The 19,663-nt window shown below is 50.6% G+C and overlaps 1 protein-coding gene across 6 annotated transcripts in view; it reads left to right on the top strand.

Moving 5' to 3' along the window:
• Positions 1 to 19,663, top strand: part of NTRK3 (neurotrophic receptor tyrosine kinase 3) — a 400,390-nt gene that overhangs the window by 122,805 nt on the left and 257,922 nt on the right. For all 6 annotated transcript variants that reach the window (XM_086711501.1, XM_086711502.1, XM_086711506.1 and 3 more), the window contains 6 exons: positions 336 to 478; positions 910 to 1,051; positions 1,479 to 1,775; positions 10,408 to 10,431; positions 11,888 to 11,949; positions 13,027 to 13,129. In XM_086711501.1, the coding sequence (XP_086567627.1) occupies positions 336 to 478; positions 910 to 1,051; positions 1,479 to 1,775; positions 10,408 to 10,431; positions 11,888 to 11,949; positions 13,027 to 13,129 (771 nt within the window). The remainder of the gene's footprint in view (positions 1 to 335; positions 479 to 909; positions 1,052 to 1,478; positions 1,776 to 10,407; positions 10,432 to 11,887; positions 11,950 to 13,026; positions 13,130 to 19,663) is intronic.

The following is a 19,663-nucleotide window of genomic DNA, read 5'->3' as shown; positions in this document are numbered from 1 at the left end:
AAAAGCAGGTTCCCGGGCTCCACAGACTTACAAGATCCCAGAATGTCTCAGGATGGGTCTCGGGAATCTGAATTCCTAGCAAACTCCTTGTGGGAGTCCGAAGCAGACTAAAGCTTGACAAGCAGTGCCCAAAGTGGAAGACGCCGTTTGACGTCATTGCTGGAGCTGCCCCACCCCCACCCACGAGGTCTGACATCTGCCCAGGAGGTGCAGGGACTTGTGGCCTTCCCGGAGCTCCAGCAGCTGGTGCCAAAAGTGCCAGCGTCCAGACCAGGGACGAAGTTTTGGTGTCAAGTGTTCACTTACCTTTCCCCTCATCCTGTCCTCCCTCCCAGACCTTCCTGAGATCAGCGTGAGCCACGTCAACCTGACCGTACGAGAGGGTGACAATGCCGTCATCACTTGTAATGGCTCTGGATCACCGCTGCCTGACGTAGACTGGATAGTCACTGGCCTGCAGTCCATCAACACCCACCAGGTAGGCGTCCGAGGCTCCGGCCCCATCGGGAGGCTGGGGAGGGAGCCCTCGCCCGAGTCTAAATGAGCCAGACCATGAATAGAAGCAGGGCATGGGAGGATAAGGAAGGGGAAGGAGAGTTCGTGCAGACTTCATTTTCACCCAGCTGCAGTCTTTTCTTGCCAGCTTGATCTTAAACATGCCAGTAAGTTTCTCTGTACCTTAGTTTTCTCATCTGTAAAATGGGTATAGGCTGCCATTCACCTTCTAGGGTAAATGGGAGGGTTTCCTGAGCTCTTGGCTATAGAGAGCCTGGCCCTTGGTGCGCACAGCAGCAGGAAACGCCTCCTTCACTTGCTGCACTGCTTTCTTTTTGATCCCTGAAGGTGTTTGGGAGTTGGGTGGGGAGTCACTTTGTAGAAACCGATTCCTTCTTTTTGTTGGGGTTTCAGACCAATCTGAACTGGACCAATGTGCACGCCATCAACCTGACCCTGGTGAACGTGACAAGTGAGGACAACGGCTTCACCCTGACGTGCATCGCGGAGAACGTGGTGGGCATGAGCAATGCCAGCGTCGCCCTCACCGTGCACTGTGAGTGGCTGCCGTTAAGGGGGTGGCTGTGCACCGAGGTGATGGCAGCGTGGGAGGCGGGGCAGGTGTTCGAGGAGTTAGTCCTGGGCTGGTAACTCCAGAAAGGCTGTCCCTGTCCCCCAGGAGGTGGCATGCTTCCACCTCATCTATGTTTCAGAATACCCCACAGTTGACCCAAGTGTGCCTTCTGTTACCCCCTAGAAGGTCATGGGAAGGAGCCCTCCAGGTGCGCTGGACCCGGGAGGCTCGGGTAAAGATGGCCATCCCTTCCCCCTCCTTGGGGACGGTGGTGGGGAAACCGCTTGTCCCCCCAGTCTTTTCAGAGCTGGCCGGGGAAGAACTGGGATTCCCATCCCAGTTTCTGGAAGGCTGCCCTGGGACGCGGGAGACTCTGAGTCCTGGGAGTCAGCTGGCGTATCCCCCGCAGACCCTCCGCGCGTGGTGAGCCTGGAGGAGCCAGAGCTGCGCCTGGAGCACTGCATCGAGTTCGTGGTGCGTGGCAACCCACCGCCCACGCTGCACTGGCTGCACAACGGGCAGCCGCTGCGTGAGTCCAAGATCACCCACGTGGAGTACTACCAGGAGGGCGAGGTGTCCGAGGGCTGCCTGCTCTTCAACAAGCCCACCCACTACAACAACGGCAACTACACCCTTATCGCCAAAAACCCGCTGGGCACGGCCAACCAGACCATCAACGGCCACTTCCTCAAGGAGCCCTTCCCAGGTGAGGGCGGCCGCGGCCTTCCGGGAGCATGCGGGGCGGGGCAGTGATAGAGAGAAGGCACAGCGTCAGCCTCCATACCGCTACCTCCGGTCACAGACTCACCCAGGGGCGTGTTCAGCCCCCACCAGCATTTTGAGTAAATCAGGTAAAGCTGCTGTTTTTCATCAGGCGTCGCAGTGAAAAGCCAGACCCTCTCGGGAGTGTGCAGCTGTGTGCATATGGACGTGCCCCTTTATGGTAGAGAGAGGGACTGAGAGCTAGACAAGAAAGACGGAGAATCTCGACCCAGCCCTTTACGGGTTGTGAAATTCTGGGCATGATGGTTTGCTTTTCTGAGCCTCAGTTCTTCATCTGTGCAATGGGCATGACGATACCACTCCTGTAAGAATCGCAGGCCTCTTAAATGACTTAAGGTGTGCAGAGCGCGTGCCACAGGCTTTGGCACCTAATGATGGTTCGACGACCTATTGCAGTGGTTTCAGGGTCTGTCCAGTTCAACCCCACATTCAACAGATGGGTGCACTGGGCCTCCTTCTACTTGCTGGTTAGTAGCAAGGCTTGGCGAGAGTGTAGGCTTCCGGCTCTGAGCTTTCTCTCCCATTCTGTGGTGACCTAGTGGGGTGGGGGTGTGTGTGGGGGGGGGGGTGTGGTACCTGAGGTCATCAGCCAGCGGTGGTGCTAATGCTGAGTGGACCTTTGAGTACCGAAGGAACTTTATGGTTTGACTGTTTGGGAGGTGACTCTGTCTTTCTCTGCCTGGGCTACACAGTATTTCGAATACCTTCCTAAGTCGGAGGAGCAGAAAACACCCAAAGAGTTTAGTGCACGTGTGGGTAGCCTCTCTCGGTGGGTTCAGCAGTTGATGGCTTTCCGTCAGTGAAACCCGGGATCTTTGAGGACCTTGGTGATTTCTGCTGGGAACAGGCTAGATGACCTTCAGTCTCCAGATCTCAGGGGTTCTGCTGAGGTTAAGGGGAGTGTGAAGACTGGTCTCAGGTGCACGTGCACACCCCCCCTCCCCCCGCCCCCCCTCACACACGGGGCAGCCAGAGCCAGCACTGTGCCACATCTGCTTACGTGCAGGTGACTTCAGAGCCCGCACATGACAGAGGTCGCAGCTCCAGGAGATCCTGTGTATCTCAGTGCAAGGAGAACCCAACTGGAGGCTCCAACAGTGAAACTCCAGAGAATGAGGCTGCATGGGAGGCCCCATTCTTGCCACTGAGGCCCGGGGAGGGGAGGGTGGTGCACGGTCGCTCAGGAGAGGGTCTAGAACGCTCTGGTGTTTAAGACCCTGGCATTCCTGTTTGGTCCGGCATTTCCAGCACCGCCCCCAGCATGCCCAGCCGAAAGCTTCGGGACTTTTCCCACCGTGGGCCACGCCATCCCTGCTTTGGGAGCTGGAAGAGTCCCGGGGGCACCGTGGAAGCAGCAGCTTTTAGCTGCAGAGATACTTTGCTCTTAGGGGCATATAGTCAGTCCAGGCCTTGCTGGTGCGAGGGGCTAGAGAGGCCCTTTTGCCCTGCCTCTGTCTGCCTAGTGATGAGAGAATGAATTCTAGTTTTTATTTTATTTTATTTTTTTTTAAATTTTTTTTTTAACCTTTATTTATTTTTGAGACAGAGGGAGACAGAGCATGAATGGGGGAGGGTCAGAGAGAGGGAGACACAGAATCGGGAACAGGCTCCAGGCTCTGAGCCATCAGCCCAGAACCCGACGCGGGGCTCGAACTCACAGACCGCGAGATCGTGACCTGGCTGAAGTCGGACGCTTAACCGACTGCGCCACCCAGGCGCCCCAAATTCTAGTTTTTAAAGAGGAGACTGTACGCTCCCTGATGGGCAAGGAATGAAGTCCCCTGAGGCAGCATGTTTCCAAAGGGAAGCTCCTGGGGCCTGGAGAGAGCAGGGAGCCCTCGAATACTCAGGAGGGAGGGTGAGTCACTCTGGGCTCCTCCCCACAGAGGCTGCCCTGAGAGCCGTTCTCTGTATCCTCCCAGCCTTACAGACACCCTTTTCTGTCCCCAAGAGACACAGCATCTCCATCTCATGGTCTCTGGAGACCCTTGCCACCTTATCAACTCTCCTTAGGGCAGTGGTTCTTAAAGAGGGGTCCCCGGACCAGCAGCATCACCATCACCTGGTGTTAGAACCAGATCCTTGAGCCCCACTCGGACCTGCTGAATCAGAAGCCCTGGGGTGGGGTCCAGAGCTCCATACTTTAGCAAGTCCCCGGGCGACTTGGTGCTCCCTCGTTTGTAATCTGCTGCCTCGCTGCCTCGGTGTTCGGTGGGCTGTGGCCACAGGAGGTGGGCTTGAGGGGAGAGTCACAGAGAGGCCCGAGGGGAAACCGCCCACCCGCAGGTACTTCCTCAGAGCCACGTGCACCCTGCCAGGGCCACCCTGTGCGGAAGTCTGCTTGCTTTATGAATCTGAAGGAATCAACGCATGATGAACAGGCAGTGACAGGGAAAAGATGGGCCAACGTCAAACGTCTAGAACGTTCAGGAGAGTAAATTACCTGGAGGAGCAGGCAGTCCGCCTCGTACCCGCCGAGCCCTGGCCGGAAGGCTGTCTGTGGATTCCTGCTCTTCTCTTTTGCCACGAGGGTGTTGGGACGTCCCATTTATGTTTATCACAGGTGGTCCTCTCTCGCTCTCCATGCAGAGCATGGAGACTAAGGGTTCTGAAATCAGACCGAGGCGCAAATCCCTTCTGCGAGCCTGCCAGACAGGCGGCCTGTGCTCCGAGAACGGGGTTGGCGCTTGGTACGTGATTGGCGTGTCACGAAGGACGATCACTAGCCTGCCTCTGCTTCTTCATCTGTAGGATGGGCGCAAGAACAACAGCTCCCTGCCTAAGTTGCCCTGAGGAGGAAACGCAGTGACGAGTGCCAAGGGGGCTCAACAGCTGTTAGCTCTTAAACCAGGATTCTTGGGAGGTGGAGGGATGCGATGAATTTAGGAATCTAAATCGCTCATCAGCTCTGTGATCTCAGGCAAATTACTCCGCCCCCTGCCTCTACCTCGAAGGCGGTGGTGAAGATTAGCTCGCCCATGGTGGATTCATCCACCTCCAGTACTGACAACCGTGCTTGGCACAGAGTAAGCCCAGAGTACCGTTTGTTTTACTTTTTTTTTGAAAACCCACAAGGGCACCTGACAAGGGGATCTATGTTGGGGGCAAAACAAGATCTAAAGGTGAGGGTCTCCTTTCCTGACTCCTCATGGTCCTGAGACCCACGGGAGAGATTTGATTGGAATGAATATATTTCATGGGACATTCTGGAAATGCAGAGGGTTCCATCAGTAAGGATTTTTTGAGTAGGACATTAAAACAAAAATGTTCTGGAAAAGTTGTGTGTGTGTGTGTTTCCAAACTGTCCATGCTGAACAGAGAGAAGCACTAGAATATTCAGCATGGCATCCAGCCTTTGGTGAAGGAGGTCCCTGGAAGGATTGGTTAGAGAGGATGGTTCAGGAAGCATGGAGCTCAGTCCTCTTTGGGGTTCTAGGACCTTAGAGGGGGTACCAGAGGGGATCAGGGCATAGGAGTGGGAAGCCAGGAAAAATCAGGGATTCACGTGTCCAGAGCGGAGGGCCAGGAGAGGCTCGGGGTGACTGCAGGGTGGGCTGTAGTCTGGGAGAGAATGTGAAGTTGGAGATCCTTAGATGTGATAGAAGGAGGAATGTTGTTAAGGGGTGTGTGTGCGCGCGTGTGTGTGTGTGTGCATGTGTTTTCCTGCACACGTGCAACAAACATCTGAGAACCCTTGACAGAATATTTAGGAATAAGTGAGCTGCCATAGCTCTTAAATTCTCATTTTTTATTTGGCCGGGAAGTCCAGTTCCTTCACGGAGATTTTTACAACAGCAGAAGCAGAATTGCCTCGGGATGCTGGGTACAGACGAAGGAAGAAATCATTGCCCTCGAGCTCTCGGCCTCTGTCCAGGCTGGCTTCCTTGCCCTGAGGAACTTGTGGAGACCAGCACATGGTCACAGGCTGCTGGTGCCCGGTCCAGGGGCGGGGGGCAGGGGAGCGGGAAGGAGGTGTTCCTCCCCGTGTTTGAGTCCCCGGCAGCTGAGTGCAGGGGTGCTGGGACGGGGCTCCCATGCGGGATGCGCGGTGAGAGCGGATGCTGTGGCGTGGCCTCCCCGCTCCCTTCTTCCAGCTGAAGCTGGGGCATCTGTTCTTGCCAACAAGTCTCCGTCCAACTCTTTGTCTGGACGCAGGCTGCTGCCTCTCTTCTCCCTTCTCTGGGCCTTGTCGGCTTTCCCCGCAAGGCTCTTCTTGACGCGATTTGGGACTGGAGGGGTGCAGTCTGGGACTGGGGGAGCATTGCACACACGCCCATGCCCGCCGTGGTCACGCTCAGACAGCGCTGTGGCATACGGGTCCGGTCATCTCCCTGGCTGCTGGTGGGGTCAGAGGTGAGGACCACTCCTGGTACAGCTGTCCTCTTCCAGTGCAAAATTCCAGGTTAGAGGAGACCCATGAAGTCTTCCTGTTCCGAGGCTCACGTGCTTCCTGGACGGGAGAATGTTCCCAGGCTCCAGCAAGGGAGCTAAGCACGGAGGCTGATTGGGAGATGGCGGGGTTCACAGATGTGGCCAAAGCATTTGGCTGACCTGAGACTATTCTCTGATAAATGGGAGGCTTGTGAGAAATAAGCAGATCGGTGTTAATTATGGATTGATCTGGCACCTCTCTTTCCTCAGGCTCTGAAACCAAGGGTAGGACCCCTTCTCCTCCATCCTTCCCACAAATCAGGCATTTGGTTACGTGCAATTCAGAAAAGGTGGTAGCATGATGGGCAGGCTCAGGAATTTGGAGAAAGCTCCCTTGGTCTGCCTCAAATGGTGCAAAATGGACAACAGACAGGCCATTTATTTTCATACGTATATATCATATATATACTAATCATATGTATATGCAACATATATGTTATATGTATCATACATATACGTATGTTAATTTAAGTTAAGTTAATTTAAGTTCTAGTTAGTTAACGTACAGTGCAATATTGGTTTCCAGAGTAGAAATCAGTGACTTATCACTTAAATACAACACCCAGTGCTCATCACAAGTGCCTCCCTTAATCCCCATCACCCGCCCAGCCCACCCCCCACCCACCTCCCTCCATTGGCCCTCAGCTTGTTCTTTGTCAGTAACAGTCTCTTGTGGTTTGCTTTGCTCTATTCTCTTTCCCCCCTTCCCATGTGCTCATCCGTTTTGTTTCTTAAATCCCACATATGAGTGAAATCATATGGCATTTGTCTTTCTTTGATTGACTTATTTCGCTTAGCATAGTACATTTCTAGCTCCATCCATGTCACTGCAAATGGTAAGATTTCATTCTTTTTTGATGGCTGAGTGATAGCCATACCACATCATCTTTATCCATTCATCAGTCGATGGACATTCGGGCTCTTTCTATTGGTGATAATGCAAGCCATCTGTTAATGGTACATTCAGTATAAATAGGACTTTCTCTAGACTCCTTCACAGAAAGCATCACTTTCTCCACAGGTAGCGAAGAAGATTTGCTGGTGTATGCTTAATGAGCCATAATTATAATGACGGTGAGGACTTAGCCAGTGAATGAATGAATGAATAAGTGAATGAATTGTTCTTATTTTTCAGGGTGTGGTAGGCTTGGGGCAGGAGTAGATGTAATATAATGCAGTGGTTCTCAGAGGGACCAGCAGCATCAGAATCATCTGAAAAGTTGGTAGAAATGCAAATTGGCAAGACCTTCCCCAAACTTCCTGACTCAGAATCTCTGGGGTGAGGACCAATAATCTAGGTCTATTAAAAAAATATATATTTTTTGGAAAAAAATTTTTTTAAGACTTTTAACTCTTCATTTTGAAACAGTTTAAGATTTACCCCCAAAAGTAACAAAACAGTGCAAAGAACCTCCTTGTACCCATCACCCAGCTTCCCCAAATGTTAGCATCTTCCATAAACACAATCCCATGTGCAGAAGCAGGATATTAACACCGACACTGCTGTCCCATCTACAGACTTTATTCTTTATTTTTGTCCACTGGTGTCCTTTTTTCTCTAGGACCCAAAGCAGGGTCATGACACTGCACGTTATGCTACGTCACCTTATTCTCTTTCAGTCTCTGGGTTCCTCAGTCTGTCTTTGTCTTTCCTGAGCTGGACACTCTTGAAGAATACTCGCTAGTTATTTTGTGGGCTTCCCCACAGTTTGGGTTTGTCTGCTCTCGTCTCCCAATTAAATATGGGTTAATGCATTTTTTGGCACGAACACCACAGAAATGATGCCGTGTCCTTTCAGGACATCATATCAGAGGGCACATCTATGCTTCTTATTACCAGTGACACTAACTTGGTCGACATCGTGTCTGCTACGGTTCTCCACTGCAAAGTGGTTTTTTTATTATTTAAACAAAGTTTTTTTTTTTTTTTTTTTTTTTTTTTTTTTTAATATTTGAGAGAGAGAGAGAGAGAGAGAGGTAGGGAGGGAGACACAGAATCCGAAGCAGGCTCCAGGCTCTGAGCGATCAGCCCGGAACCCGACGCAGGGCTCGAACCTAGGAACCATGAGATCATGGCGTGAGCCGAAGTCAGATGATTAATCAACTGAGCCACCCGGGCGCCCTGCAAAGTGATTTTTTTTCTCCCTTTGTAACTAAACGAGTATAATATTTTGAAACTTTGTAAGTGTCTTGTTTCTTATCATGCGTTCACACATTAATTTTAGCATTCATTGATGGTTCTTGCCTGAAACGGTTATTAACAGTGGTTATTTGTCAGTGGTAATTTTTCTAATTCCGTCATTCCTTCTGTATTTATTAAGTGGAATTCTACTGTAAGGAAGAGCTTTCTCTTCCTCCCCATTCATTCAGTTATTTATTTATATTGGTATGGACTCATGGGTATTTATTTTGTCCTATGACTTATGATGCATGTAGTTTGCTTGGGCTACCATAAGAGAGTATCACAGACTGGACGGCTTAAACAAGAGACATTTATTTCCTCCCAAGCCTGGAGGTTAGGCGTCCACAAAGTTGATGCCATCTGAGGCCTCTCTCTTCCTTGGCTTGCAGACAGGTGTCTTCTTTTTTTCTCTTTAATTTTTTTTTTAACGTTTATTTATTTTTGAGAGACAGAGACCGTGCACGAAGCGGGGAGGGACACACAGAGAGAGGGACACACAGAATCCGAAGCAGGCCCAGGCTCTGAGCTGTCAGCACAGAGCCCGACACAGGGCTTGAACCCATGAACCACGAGATAATGACCTGAGCCGAAGTTGGACGCTCACCCGCCTGAGCCCCCCAGGCGCCCGCAGATGGGTGTTTTCTTTCTGTATCTCTACGTGGTCTTCCTTCCATGTGTGTCTGTGTCCTCATATCCTCTCTTAGAAGGACACCAGCCGTACTGGATTAGCTTCCACCTTAATGACTTTATTTTAACTTAATTACCTCTTTAAAGACCCTGTCTCTCCGTGCAGTCATGTTCTGAAGAACTGGAGATTAGGATCTCAACCATATGGATTTTGGGTGGATATAATTCAGCCCATAACAATCCATGACTGTCCTTATTTATATTATTGCTTAAACTGTCCCAAATTTGGTCATTGGAAGCTCCTTCACCTTGGGTCCTGTGTTCTTTTCCCGTGCCCCCATTAATTTGGAGCACTTTCTTACTTTCCAGTACTATGAGATATTCCAGGTACATCTTATGCTTCCTCTGACCCAGGCCTGAAATGATGCATTTCTCCAGGAAGCCCTCATTCCTTTGATTGGAGAAAGATAGTGCTCACGCCCTAGATGGTCCTATTCCCTGCTAGAATTTGAGAATCTCTGATAGAGTGGTTACGAGCTCAGACTTGGATTTGAATTCAGCTCCTTCTGTGCCCTCTTGGATGAGTGAGATGCTGTTCCTTCCTTAACCTCTGTAAGCTTGTTTCTGTTTCTGTTAAATGGGGATAGTGCTCTCCACCTGCTAGGATGCTTGTAAGGATCGAGCGATGTGTGACATAGAGCATGTAGCTCCGCCCCTGGCTCATAATCAATGTCTAATAATGACGAGCTTTCACTGTTAGGTGAGCCATTTCTAGAGGCAAAGGTCCAGTAGCACATTTTCATCCGGGGGTCGGGCAGGGTCATAGAGGGATTTCCAGGAACGTCTCCGGGACCTGCCAGAATAAACTCCACGTGTCAGTTTGAGGAATTCAGTCTTGGGGTCATAGCTGCTGGCATTTTCAGGGAAGGTCCGGGGAAGCCCACCCGTGCAGCATTTCTTCTTGGCTCTGAGGTACCACCAACACCCCCAGCACTCTGGGTACCCGAAGGACGGAGCATCGTGGGTGAGACGTTGTGTCTCGTTTTAATTTTCCGTCTCATAGGCCCCAGGTGGGCCGGGCCACCTCCCTCGGAGCTAGGAGCTTTCTCTCTCCTTCCTTCCCACTTGGAAGACCACCTCCTGAAGGGGTTGTGTAGTGTGGAGGAGGGGTGGATATGCCAAGGATTTTAGTTTTCAGTTGCCGGGTGACGGGGGAATCATGGCGAATGGGGGAGGTCGTAGCTATTAGGAAGCTACAGTGCATCTGTTCTGGTTTTTATTACACTTGTTAATTATCTCTTTGTCTTTTTTGCAGAGAGCACGGATAACTTTGTCTCTAGTAAGTCTGCTTTACTTTCTGCTTTGGAACTGATTCATTCTGATACTTTCAGTAATTACTGAATCCACCTAGCCCTCTTTCCTATTCCACGGCCACCCCCAGACCCCTGGCAGCTGAGAGCATCTGAGTGAATTGTGAAGGTCAGCCGGAGAGTAGAAATACCTCTTAGGAAGCTCCAGGTGCACACCTCTTGGGCTCTTGGCCTCAGTTTCCCCCAGGGAGTTCTCTGAGGCCTGAGCCTGTCGTGGGTCTCCCTGCGTGGATGGGAAGGAGGGATGTGGGGTTTCATATTCCCGGGTAAGACCCCTGTTGGTCAACCCTGTTCTTGTGGAGAGAACGGGGAGCCTCTGCACCTGTGTTCCTCACCTGCTCTGAGGACCCCGGACTCTGGCTGGGACTCACCTTGTGAGTGATTTACAAGCTCTCCTGATAGGCTTGTGTGTCCTCAAGTGGAATTAGTGAGGCTCAGTTTATAAGCAGTTTGGGGCTAGGACTAGACAATCCTAAAAGAATGTGGTGTTTTGCTCATGGGCTGTGGGGAAACCTGTATTTATTGCTTTTCCTTTTGTCCCCTGTGGGAGAGCAGCGGGCACTCATTTCTGCCCTGTGTGCGGGCTGAGACAGTGGACAGTCCTACCGAGCGCACCCCTTACTGTTCAGCACAGACGTGAAGATCGTCTGTGATTCCTTTATTTGTCCTTGGTCTGAGAGGACTTGTCATCTCACAGAATGTCCCTCCAGAGATTTCTGAATCGGGGCCGTTTCGTGGCCAGGAGGTGATTTGAGACAGAGGACAAATGGACACTTGGCTTCCCGTCCAGGCTTTGCTGGGAAAAGGTGGTGCCTCCTGGTCAGGTGGACCTTCTTGCGTCTTACCCTGAGCTGCCATTGTCCTGACCTCTGCGGTAGGGGAGCGGACACTGGGCTGTCCTTGGAGCCACGGGCCTCCTGGGTCTTGCTGAGGAGTAAAGAGAGAGAGAGAGAGAGAGAGAGAGAGAGAGAGAGGGAGGGGCACTGGGGAGCCCGGGACAGGAGCAGGAGAGCCCACAAAGAGGGTAGCCGAGCATCAGCACCAGCTGCCATCACCACCAAATGTGCCCAATGCAGACCCTGGCCGGGATCCCAAACCATTTTTTCTACCCCTTTGTACCTAATAGTTCATGGCCCACGTGGCCCAGGTGACATTACTTGTTCTGGAATGGGGGCAGGGGGATGGCAGTGAGGGTACTTTATTCCTTGCAGAGTTTGCCCTTGAGCTGTCAGCACCAGCTAGGCAGCCGAAGGGGCCTGGTCCCTGGGGACTCCTGCAAAGCCTGAGGAGGTCCGACAGTCAGAGTCTGGCTCGAAGGGGGTGTTCTCCAGCAGGAACTCCTGAGGGGCCCTTGCGATTCGGGCGGGGACTGTGGCTGAGACCAGTGAGAGCCAACCTCCTCCTCCTCTTCTGTTTGGTTTTCAGTCTACGATGTGAGCCCCACGCCCATCACTGTGACCCACAAACCGGAGGAAGACACTTTTGGGGTGAGTCACTTTTTGATCAAGGGGAAGGTGGTCACTAAGGAAGTTGTTTTCAGACTTCGTTTTAGTAGCTGACGTTTTACCTTGCTTGGAGCCTGTGTATACAGCAGAGAAAAGAACAAAACTGTGATGAATGACCTCCTTTCAGGTGTTTGAAACCTGCCTTGTTTGATGAGAATAAGTCATTGTTTGAGGAAGTCTTTGAGGATCCGCTGTAGGCCCTAGGGCTCGGAAGAGAACGGTTTGAAAATCCCCGCTCTGTTAGGAGCCTGGATGGGCCTGATTTGAAGGGGACGCTAGCCACACAAGTCTCCTACGAAAGTCGAAGTTGCTCAGAGCGTGTCCTTGGGTGGGTTTTTCAAGCCCCCCACCTCCCCTGCCTGACTCTCAGAGCCAGAGATTTCTCTGGGGAGGAGAGCAAAGGGGGCTTTTTTAGAGTCCAGATCTCCTAGAACGTTCTGGATAAGAATATTCTGTAAAGAATGTCAGTGTGAAGGTACAGAGTTTTTTTGTTTGTTTTTTGCTTTTTTTTTTTTTTGTTGTTGTTCATTAAAATAACAAACAGGGGCACCTGAGTGGCTCAGTCGGTTAAGTGTCTGACTCTGGATTTCAGCTCAGGTTATGATCTCACAGTTCATGAGTTCAAGCCCCACCTTGGATTCTGGGCGGGCATTATGGAGCCTGCTTGGGATTCTCTCTTTACCTCTCTCTCTGCCCCTTCCCTGCTTGTGCTCCTTTCTCTCCCTCTCTCTCTTTCGAAATAAATAAACTTAAAAAAAAAAACAAAACAAAAAGAAACGACAACAAACAATAGACAAACCCCTCTGAAACCGCCCTTGCACTGCAGATGATGGCTCCCAGATGAGAGGCTGAATCATGGAATGTTCTCTCATCCAGTTGGGGAATTAATTTTCTTTTAATGTGCTGAACGTCTCATGAATTACTGCTTCTAAAGACTTCACTCAAGTCTTTACAAAGTCCTGAATGGGCTGCAGCTGTGCCTGCGGTGGGACTGCTTTCATTTGGGCGCATGTGGGTTTCCCGTGACTGTTCTCAACCGTCTGCTTTTGGCCCCTCCAGGTATCCATAGCTGTTGGACTTGCTGCTTTTGCCTGCGTCCTGTTGGTGGTTCTCTTCATCATGATCAACAAGTACGGTCGACGGTCCAAATTTGGAATGAAGGGTAAGGTGGGATTTTCATTTGCAAGGGTCTCGTGGGGGAACCGTGGTTCCTTTTGATCAAAAGATGCTGTTTTAATTCTCCCTTCGCTCTCCAGGAGGGCCTGTCTGGTAGTGTGCTTAAGTGGTCCTGGTGGAGACGCCTGTCTACACCTTATTATTGGTAGTGATGGATTGGAAGCTGTGTTGGTGTCTGCGGGGGCCAGACTGTGGGCTGCCTGGTTTTGCCGTGATTGCCGGAAGCATCGCATAGCTGGGCTGCTGCATGAGGGTAGTTTGTGAAGGCCGTTGGTAAGAAAAAGGACTCCTTGTTGGAGTAACTTGGTTTCTCTCTTGCCACACTTGCCTTGGATTTGGGATGAGAAGGTACCGGCACGGCTAGATGTGGGGCGGTGGACCCTGGCTTTGGGAGGTTGCCCGTGCAATGGCATTTCCGCACGTAGCTCTACACAGGGTCCCGGAACGGATGCCAATATCAACATGGTTGCTGAATCTGCTGGCCAGCTTCCACAACGCCGAGGACTCAGCCCGTTATGGCCAGGGTGGGCTGTGCGCTGAGGCTTTTCCACCAAGGCTCAGGGTGGGGGAGTGGCACAAAAGGGGTTAACACGGTGAATTAGCATCCATCTGCCCAGTCCCAGGGATGGATCAGACCAGATGGCTCCAGGGAGGCTGGGTACCAGTTCTCAAGCAGAAACTTGAATTTCAGGACCTCTTCCCCTCTGGGGTTTCCTTTTATGGCTGGTGTCAGACGAGAGGTAGGTAGGGAAGGATGATGAAAAGGTCCAACAAGCTGGCAGGTTGCTAGCTAGGATCCAGGTTGGGGCTTTCTGGTGAGAGTATGGCATCCACAGAGATGAATTTCTGCAGCTTCTACACATGAACTGGTATCTGTGGTGAGGGTCCTGACCTCGGGACTCTGGGACTGAAGGAGGGCACAAGAATGAGATCTCCAGGGACTGTGGTCCCCTGAACTCATGCACATGTTTGAGTGTACGTGGCGATGGGGTCGCAGGGGGTTTGGAACGGAACTAGTCCCCCTCTTCTGTTACACTCTCAAAATATCCTGTGACTCCCCCAAAAGTTGAGAATGCTGATACTCAGCAAAAGATACCTATAGAAAAATAGAAAGATGGAAAAGAGGAGGGCAGACTACGGGCTTCTTAGAAGCTCCCTGCCTCTGTACTCTCTTTCTGTTCTTGATTAAGCCGAACAGGTCACAGCGAGGCAAGCCAGGTTTTCTTGAATCATACGAAATATTTTGACCCGGAGAAATACGTGTGCAGACCAGTTATAAAGAGGGGATGGAAGTTTGACCCAAAGCCCCACGAGTTCAGCATGATCAGACCACTGGGAGGCACCTTGATTGGAGATGCTTCATCTGCGCGTGCTCCCCTGTGCCAGACAGGGCTTCACAGAGGTGGAGGATGAAAAGCACTGAGTGAGCCCCGAGCCTTCCATCTTGGTGTAACCCTCGGGCCCCTGGCTTTGGGGCCCCTGCATAGACTGTTGCTTGTGCAAAGTTTTCCGATCGTGGGAGGAACCTTCTTCCTAGCTGTTTCTCCTTCCACCTGAGAAGACATCAGGGCCTTGACCAAAGGGAAGAATGGGGCATTTCTGCTCCTCGCCGAGGAGGCACGCCACCAGCTGAGACCCTGTGACATGCTTGGCAGCACTGAGAGAGCAGATTTTTCCTATTAATTGTCATCCGGTTTCTGGAACAGTGTGTCCCCATGTCGGATGGATTAGGCAGCATCCAGGGCAGTGCCTTCCCCTCAGCTGTCCTCGGAGCCTCTCTCTCAGCCCCCGCTCCCCTCTCCCGGGCTGAGCTGCCTCCTTGGCCCTGGATGGCCCAGGAGAACACGTCCCCATAGGTGGGAGGGGCGTGTCCCCTACTTGAGAGCCAGGCAGCCTGAGGAAGGTAGGCTGTACTTGGAGGCCAGATGTGGGGGTGGGTCCCAGGCTGACCTTGTTGAGGATTAAGCCTGCATGTGTCTGCTCTCATTACTCCTGATTACTTGGGTTTGGGCCCCATTTTAGGATGAGTGAGTAGATGCCCCAGGATGCATACACCCTGATCTTTTGTTGCTAGTAGGCATCCCAGTCCGGGAAAGAGAGTGAAGGTGTGGGTACCAGGAGCTCCCCACTCCACCTCTTGATATCCACCCCATGCTCAGCTTTGAATGTTCAAATCTCAGTTAGACTCTGCAGATGCCATTTAATTGCTCTTTGGTTTTAGTAGTTACTTAACCCCTTGCAGCATCTTTTGCCTTATTGGATTGCTGAGTGTTGAGATTTACGTGTAATTGGCATATAAAAGGGGTTCTGGGGCTGTAATTTCCCCCCTTCTTTTCTTTATGTATAAGCCTTTCCTGGCTCCTTTTGTTGTCCTTCTAAGAAGGGCCGTCCTCTTGACTCAGTCATGCCCTCCTTTGTCACACGCAGTATTTAGTAAGGATGCTTTTATTCTGTACTAATCCCAGTGCCTTGTCATTCCTTGGCACACACATCATCTGACTGTCCTGCTGGACCAGAAACCACAGATCACTCGGCCCGGGATGCCTGAAAGTTCGCACAATATCTGACAAATGCTTGTTGAACTTGAAATAGATGACCGTATAGTTAATCATAAAAGAAAGCACAGCGTGTGTGTAACTCAGTAATGGGCTAATAAGGGCGACTTTGGCAATTGGAGGTGTCAGGGCAGTGGGAGATAGAGTGGGGATAATGGGGGAAACTCAGAAATAATACCCAGTGTCCACACCTGAGGGCCCGGAACACATTGTGTGGACGAGGCTTTCTTCCTTTTGAGAAATAAGAAAAAATACAGAAATGCGAAGGTTGGTATAACAAATACTCGTATTCTGACCACTCAGAATAAGTAACTTTTACTGTTTTGTTTTTATATTCGCATATAATGTTTTATTCTTAGAATAAAGGGAGGAGACATTGCTGACCAACGAAATTTGCTTTAGCTCTCGCCTCTGGTCCCATGCCCAAGGCCGAAGGAGTGTCCCCATGGACAGCCACCAACCTGGGCTTCGTGTGTGTCCTTCAGTCCACTGTGTTTCTCCCTCTCCTTGTGTCTCTACCTCTCTTTCTCTGCTGTCTCTGAGCACCTGCCCTCCCCCCTTTGACCCTCTCCCCCACCAGCTCACACCCTGCAGGCTGCCTCCACCCCATGGTGATGCTAGTGGCCAGGTTGGCAACCAGTTCATTTTACACTTCTGTGTGTATATACACATATGCAGATGTATTTTGTTTGTTCTTTTACGGGTCACGAATTGCACCCATAGACATCTAGAAAATGAAAGTGTATATATTTCTTACATCGATCTTATTAATAAACTTAATTTGGACAAGAGAACTTGTACCAAAATAGTTTTAACCGGCATGATGAAAGACTATAACACACCCACGAGTGATCACGTACAGTATGTGATATAAACCAATATATACCATATAAGAGAAAGTATGCACATACATGTGTGGATTTATGTGTGCATATATGTGTGTACATTTATTTATTTTTTTTAATTTTTTTTTAATGTTTGTTTATTTTTGAGACAGAGACAGAGCATGAACGGGGGAGGGTCAGAGAGAGGGAGACACAGAATCCGAAACAGGCTCCAGGCTCCGAGCTGTCAGCCCAGAGCCCGATGCGGGGCTCGAACCCACGGACCGCGAGATCATGACCTGAGCCGAAGTCGGCCGCCTAACCGACTGAGCCACCCAGGCGCCCCATGTGTGTACATTTATAAAACACATTGTGTGTGTGTTTAAAGTTTGTTTATTTTGATAGTGTGCACACATTTGGGGAGGAGAGAGAGAATCCCAAGCAGGCTCCTGTGCTGTCAACGCAGAGCACAACACTGAGCTCGAGCTCATGAGCCGTGAGATCATGACCTGAACCCGAATCCAGAGTCAGACAGTTAACTGACTGAGCCACCCAGGCACCCCAGACACCTCTTTACTTTGATCACCTGCCATCTTGTTCATCAGCACTGGCTTGAGGAAGGGTCACATTTGGGTGGGAGCGCATCTCTTGGAATCACGAAGGTTTTGAAATGATTCTGAGCTAGAGCAGTGGGGGTTTCCTTGGGCTGTTGCTGAAGCCCAGTGTGACTTTAGAGCAGTGGGGGGTGATTGTTTAAGTGTTTGGTATAGTTTGCTTTGGGAACTGGCCTTTAGAACAGAAGTGCCCTCCCCCACCCCCAGCAGGGGCAGGGACCTGGAGGCTCCCTGCTGTTCCAGGGTTTAACTCTTGGATTGCTGGATCCTGGGATGGTTGGGAGAGGCAGGGCAAGGGCCATGTACTGGGAGGTAAACATATACAAACATTTCAGTATTTTAACAACTAATCGTATTGTGCCAGTGCGTCCTGGGCCTGGAAATGACATGGTTGAGAGTTTACACCAACCTCCCTTTCCCAAAATATTTTTAAACTGGACATCAGAAGACCATGGCTGTGATCTATGGTGCTTAATGGTGTCTGCATTTATGGACGAAGGAGCTGTGGCTCAGAAAAGGAAGTGTTGTGCTCTGGATTCAGGGTGTGGTTAGGCCGAGTTGGGTTTAGGACTCCCGGCTCACAGCCCCAACCACTTTTCATGGCCAGGGAGTGACCTAACTCCTTGGTCTTGGCCGCCCCATCGTGAACATCCACAGTGCACCTGCCATCTTCATTTCATATGGTTGTTAGAAAAATGATCAAATAAATGATGCATGTGTGTCTTGAAATAGTAAAATAGGTCCTGTAGTTTTCATATAAGGTATCCTAGTTATTTAACAGAGAAAGAAGCAAGTGTGTGGGTTTTTGTAGCCAGTATTTGGCCTCTTCCCTCATGACTACCTTCCAAGTCCTTACACACTTCTATACCAGGGACGCTGTAGTGGTGTAGTTCATACTGTTTGACTTCCTCTTAACTCCCATCGAAGAGACAGAATACTGGTTTCTTAGAGCTGAAACAAACCTTAGACTTACTAGGTGAATGCCCCCATTGTGCAGGTCAGGAGACAGATCAGAGAAGTGCAGTAACCTGCTGAGTGCACAGCTATCTTAGGACAGCGCTGGCCCTACTTCCCACATACGTGGTGTGTGCAGAGAGCCTGGGAGGGTCCGGGAGATGAACTCGGAGATCAACCCAGTTCTTCCAATGCTTTGTCTTTGAATGCTGTCTCACTTGAGTGGGGCTTTCAGCAATGCCTCTTGTTAATCTACTTTTCTCAAGCTGGGGCACACCTGGCCTGGGGGAAAGTTGGGGGCTGATGGGAGAGTCCTGCTTCCCTGGCTAAGGGGACTTCCTGCGTTTCTTTCCGGACGTGTTGGAGACCTCACAACAGGGCAGCAGAAACCGGAAGGCTGGGGAGGAAGGTAGGCTAGCGCTGTTGCTGGGGCTTCCGGTAATACCTCAAGTGCCTTATCAGCCTATGCTTTCCGTTTATCCTAATGGTTGGATGAGTGCTGGTGCCTGTGGATGGGCACTCCAGGACCGTTCCATTGTGAATTAGCGTCCGTTAATAGGTACTTAAAGTAAAGTGGTTGCCTATTTGATGATGATTGGGGGTTATTAACATTCTTTCCATAAACAGATGGTAACTGTCTTCTGAGTGGATTGTAGAATCCTGCCAGAGTCTTGATTTGGAGGGGCTGGCTCCTGCCAAAACATATCGGGGGGTTGGGGCTTGTGTTGAATGGTCTTATTATCCCTCTGGTTAACCTGTTGGTGAAGGGGGATGGTTGGACCTGGAAAGGCATCATTTCTGAGCTGTTTTCTAGCCTTGGAGCATTGTACCAAGAAGGACTTCTTCTGGCTAGGTGGAGGTGGGGCTGGGAGGGCTCTTGGTCTCCTCAGGTTTGATGCTCCAGCTGGCATCATTTCTTCCTCAGCTGGGCTAGAGGGTCCGTGTGTCCCCAGTTGTGAGCACACCGCCAGGGAATTGATGTCAGGAGAGTGGTGTGGAGATAGAATTCTGGGACTATCGGAAGGCCATGTGGACCATAGGTGAGCATGCTGTTGGTGCCACTGAAAGGATAGCTTCTTCTGCCCTGAGAAATGCACCGTCTGACCTCTCTGTAACTGAATCAGAAGCCAAGAGCAGTGCAAGGCAAAAGCAAAACCGGGTAAAGGACTTGGGTTTCCTGACTTCCTCGAATACATTCATCCTTCCTTCTTGCTTATTTTTCTTTCTTGACTTCTTTTTCCATTTCCTCCTCTGAGTTGAGGTATCCTAGGGAGGAAGGAACCTTGGACCATTGCAGTGGTCCTGTACTAGGGATTCCTGGCTCGGGATTCCTGGTGGACAGTGGTTCTTTGAACATAATTTTGAGAGTAGTTTTTGGATTCATTTCCTATATTGTTATCCTAGTTCCTTGTACTCTGCTAACAAACGTTTCTTGCCCTTTCTCTCCTTTTGGGCTCCTCGACAGACCCTTCTACCCCCAAGAACACTCCCAACATCTGCTCAAGTTCTTATTAAATAGGTTAGGTATGTGGCCAATCTGCAGGCAGGACGTAAAGTAATTGAATCCAGGAGC

The sequence above is a fragment of the Puma concolor genome, chromosome B3 (genome assembly GCF_028749965.1).
Source record: "Puma concolor isolate L17-30 chromosome B3, mPumCon1.1.hap2, whole genome shotgun sequence".
Classification (NCBI taxonomy): Eukaryota; Metazoa; Chordata; class Mammalia; order Carnivora; family Felidae; genus Puma; species Puma concolor.
This window is presented reverse-complemented; position numbering and strand designations above follow the sequence as displayed.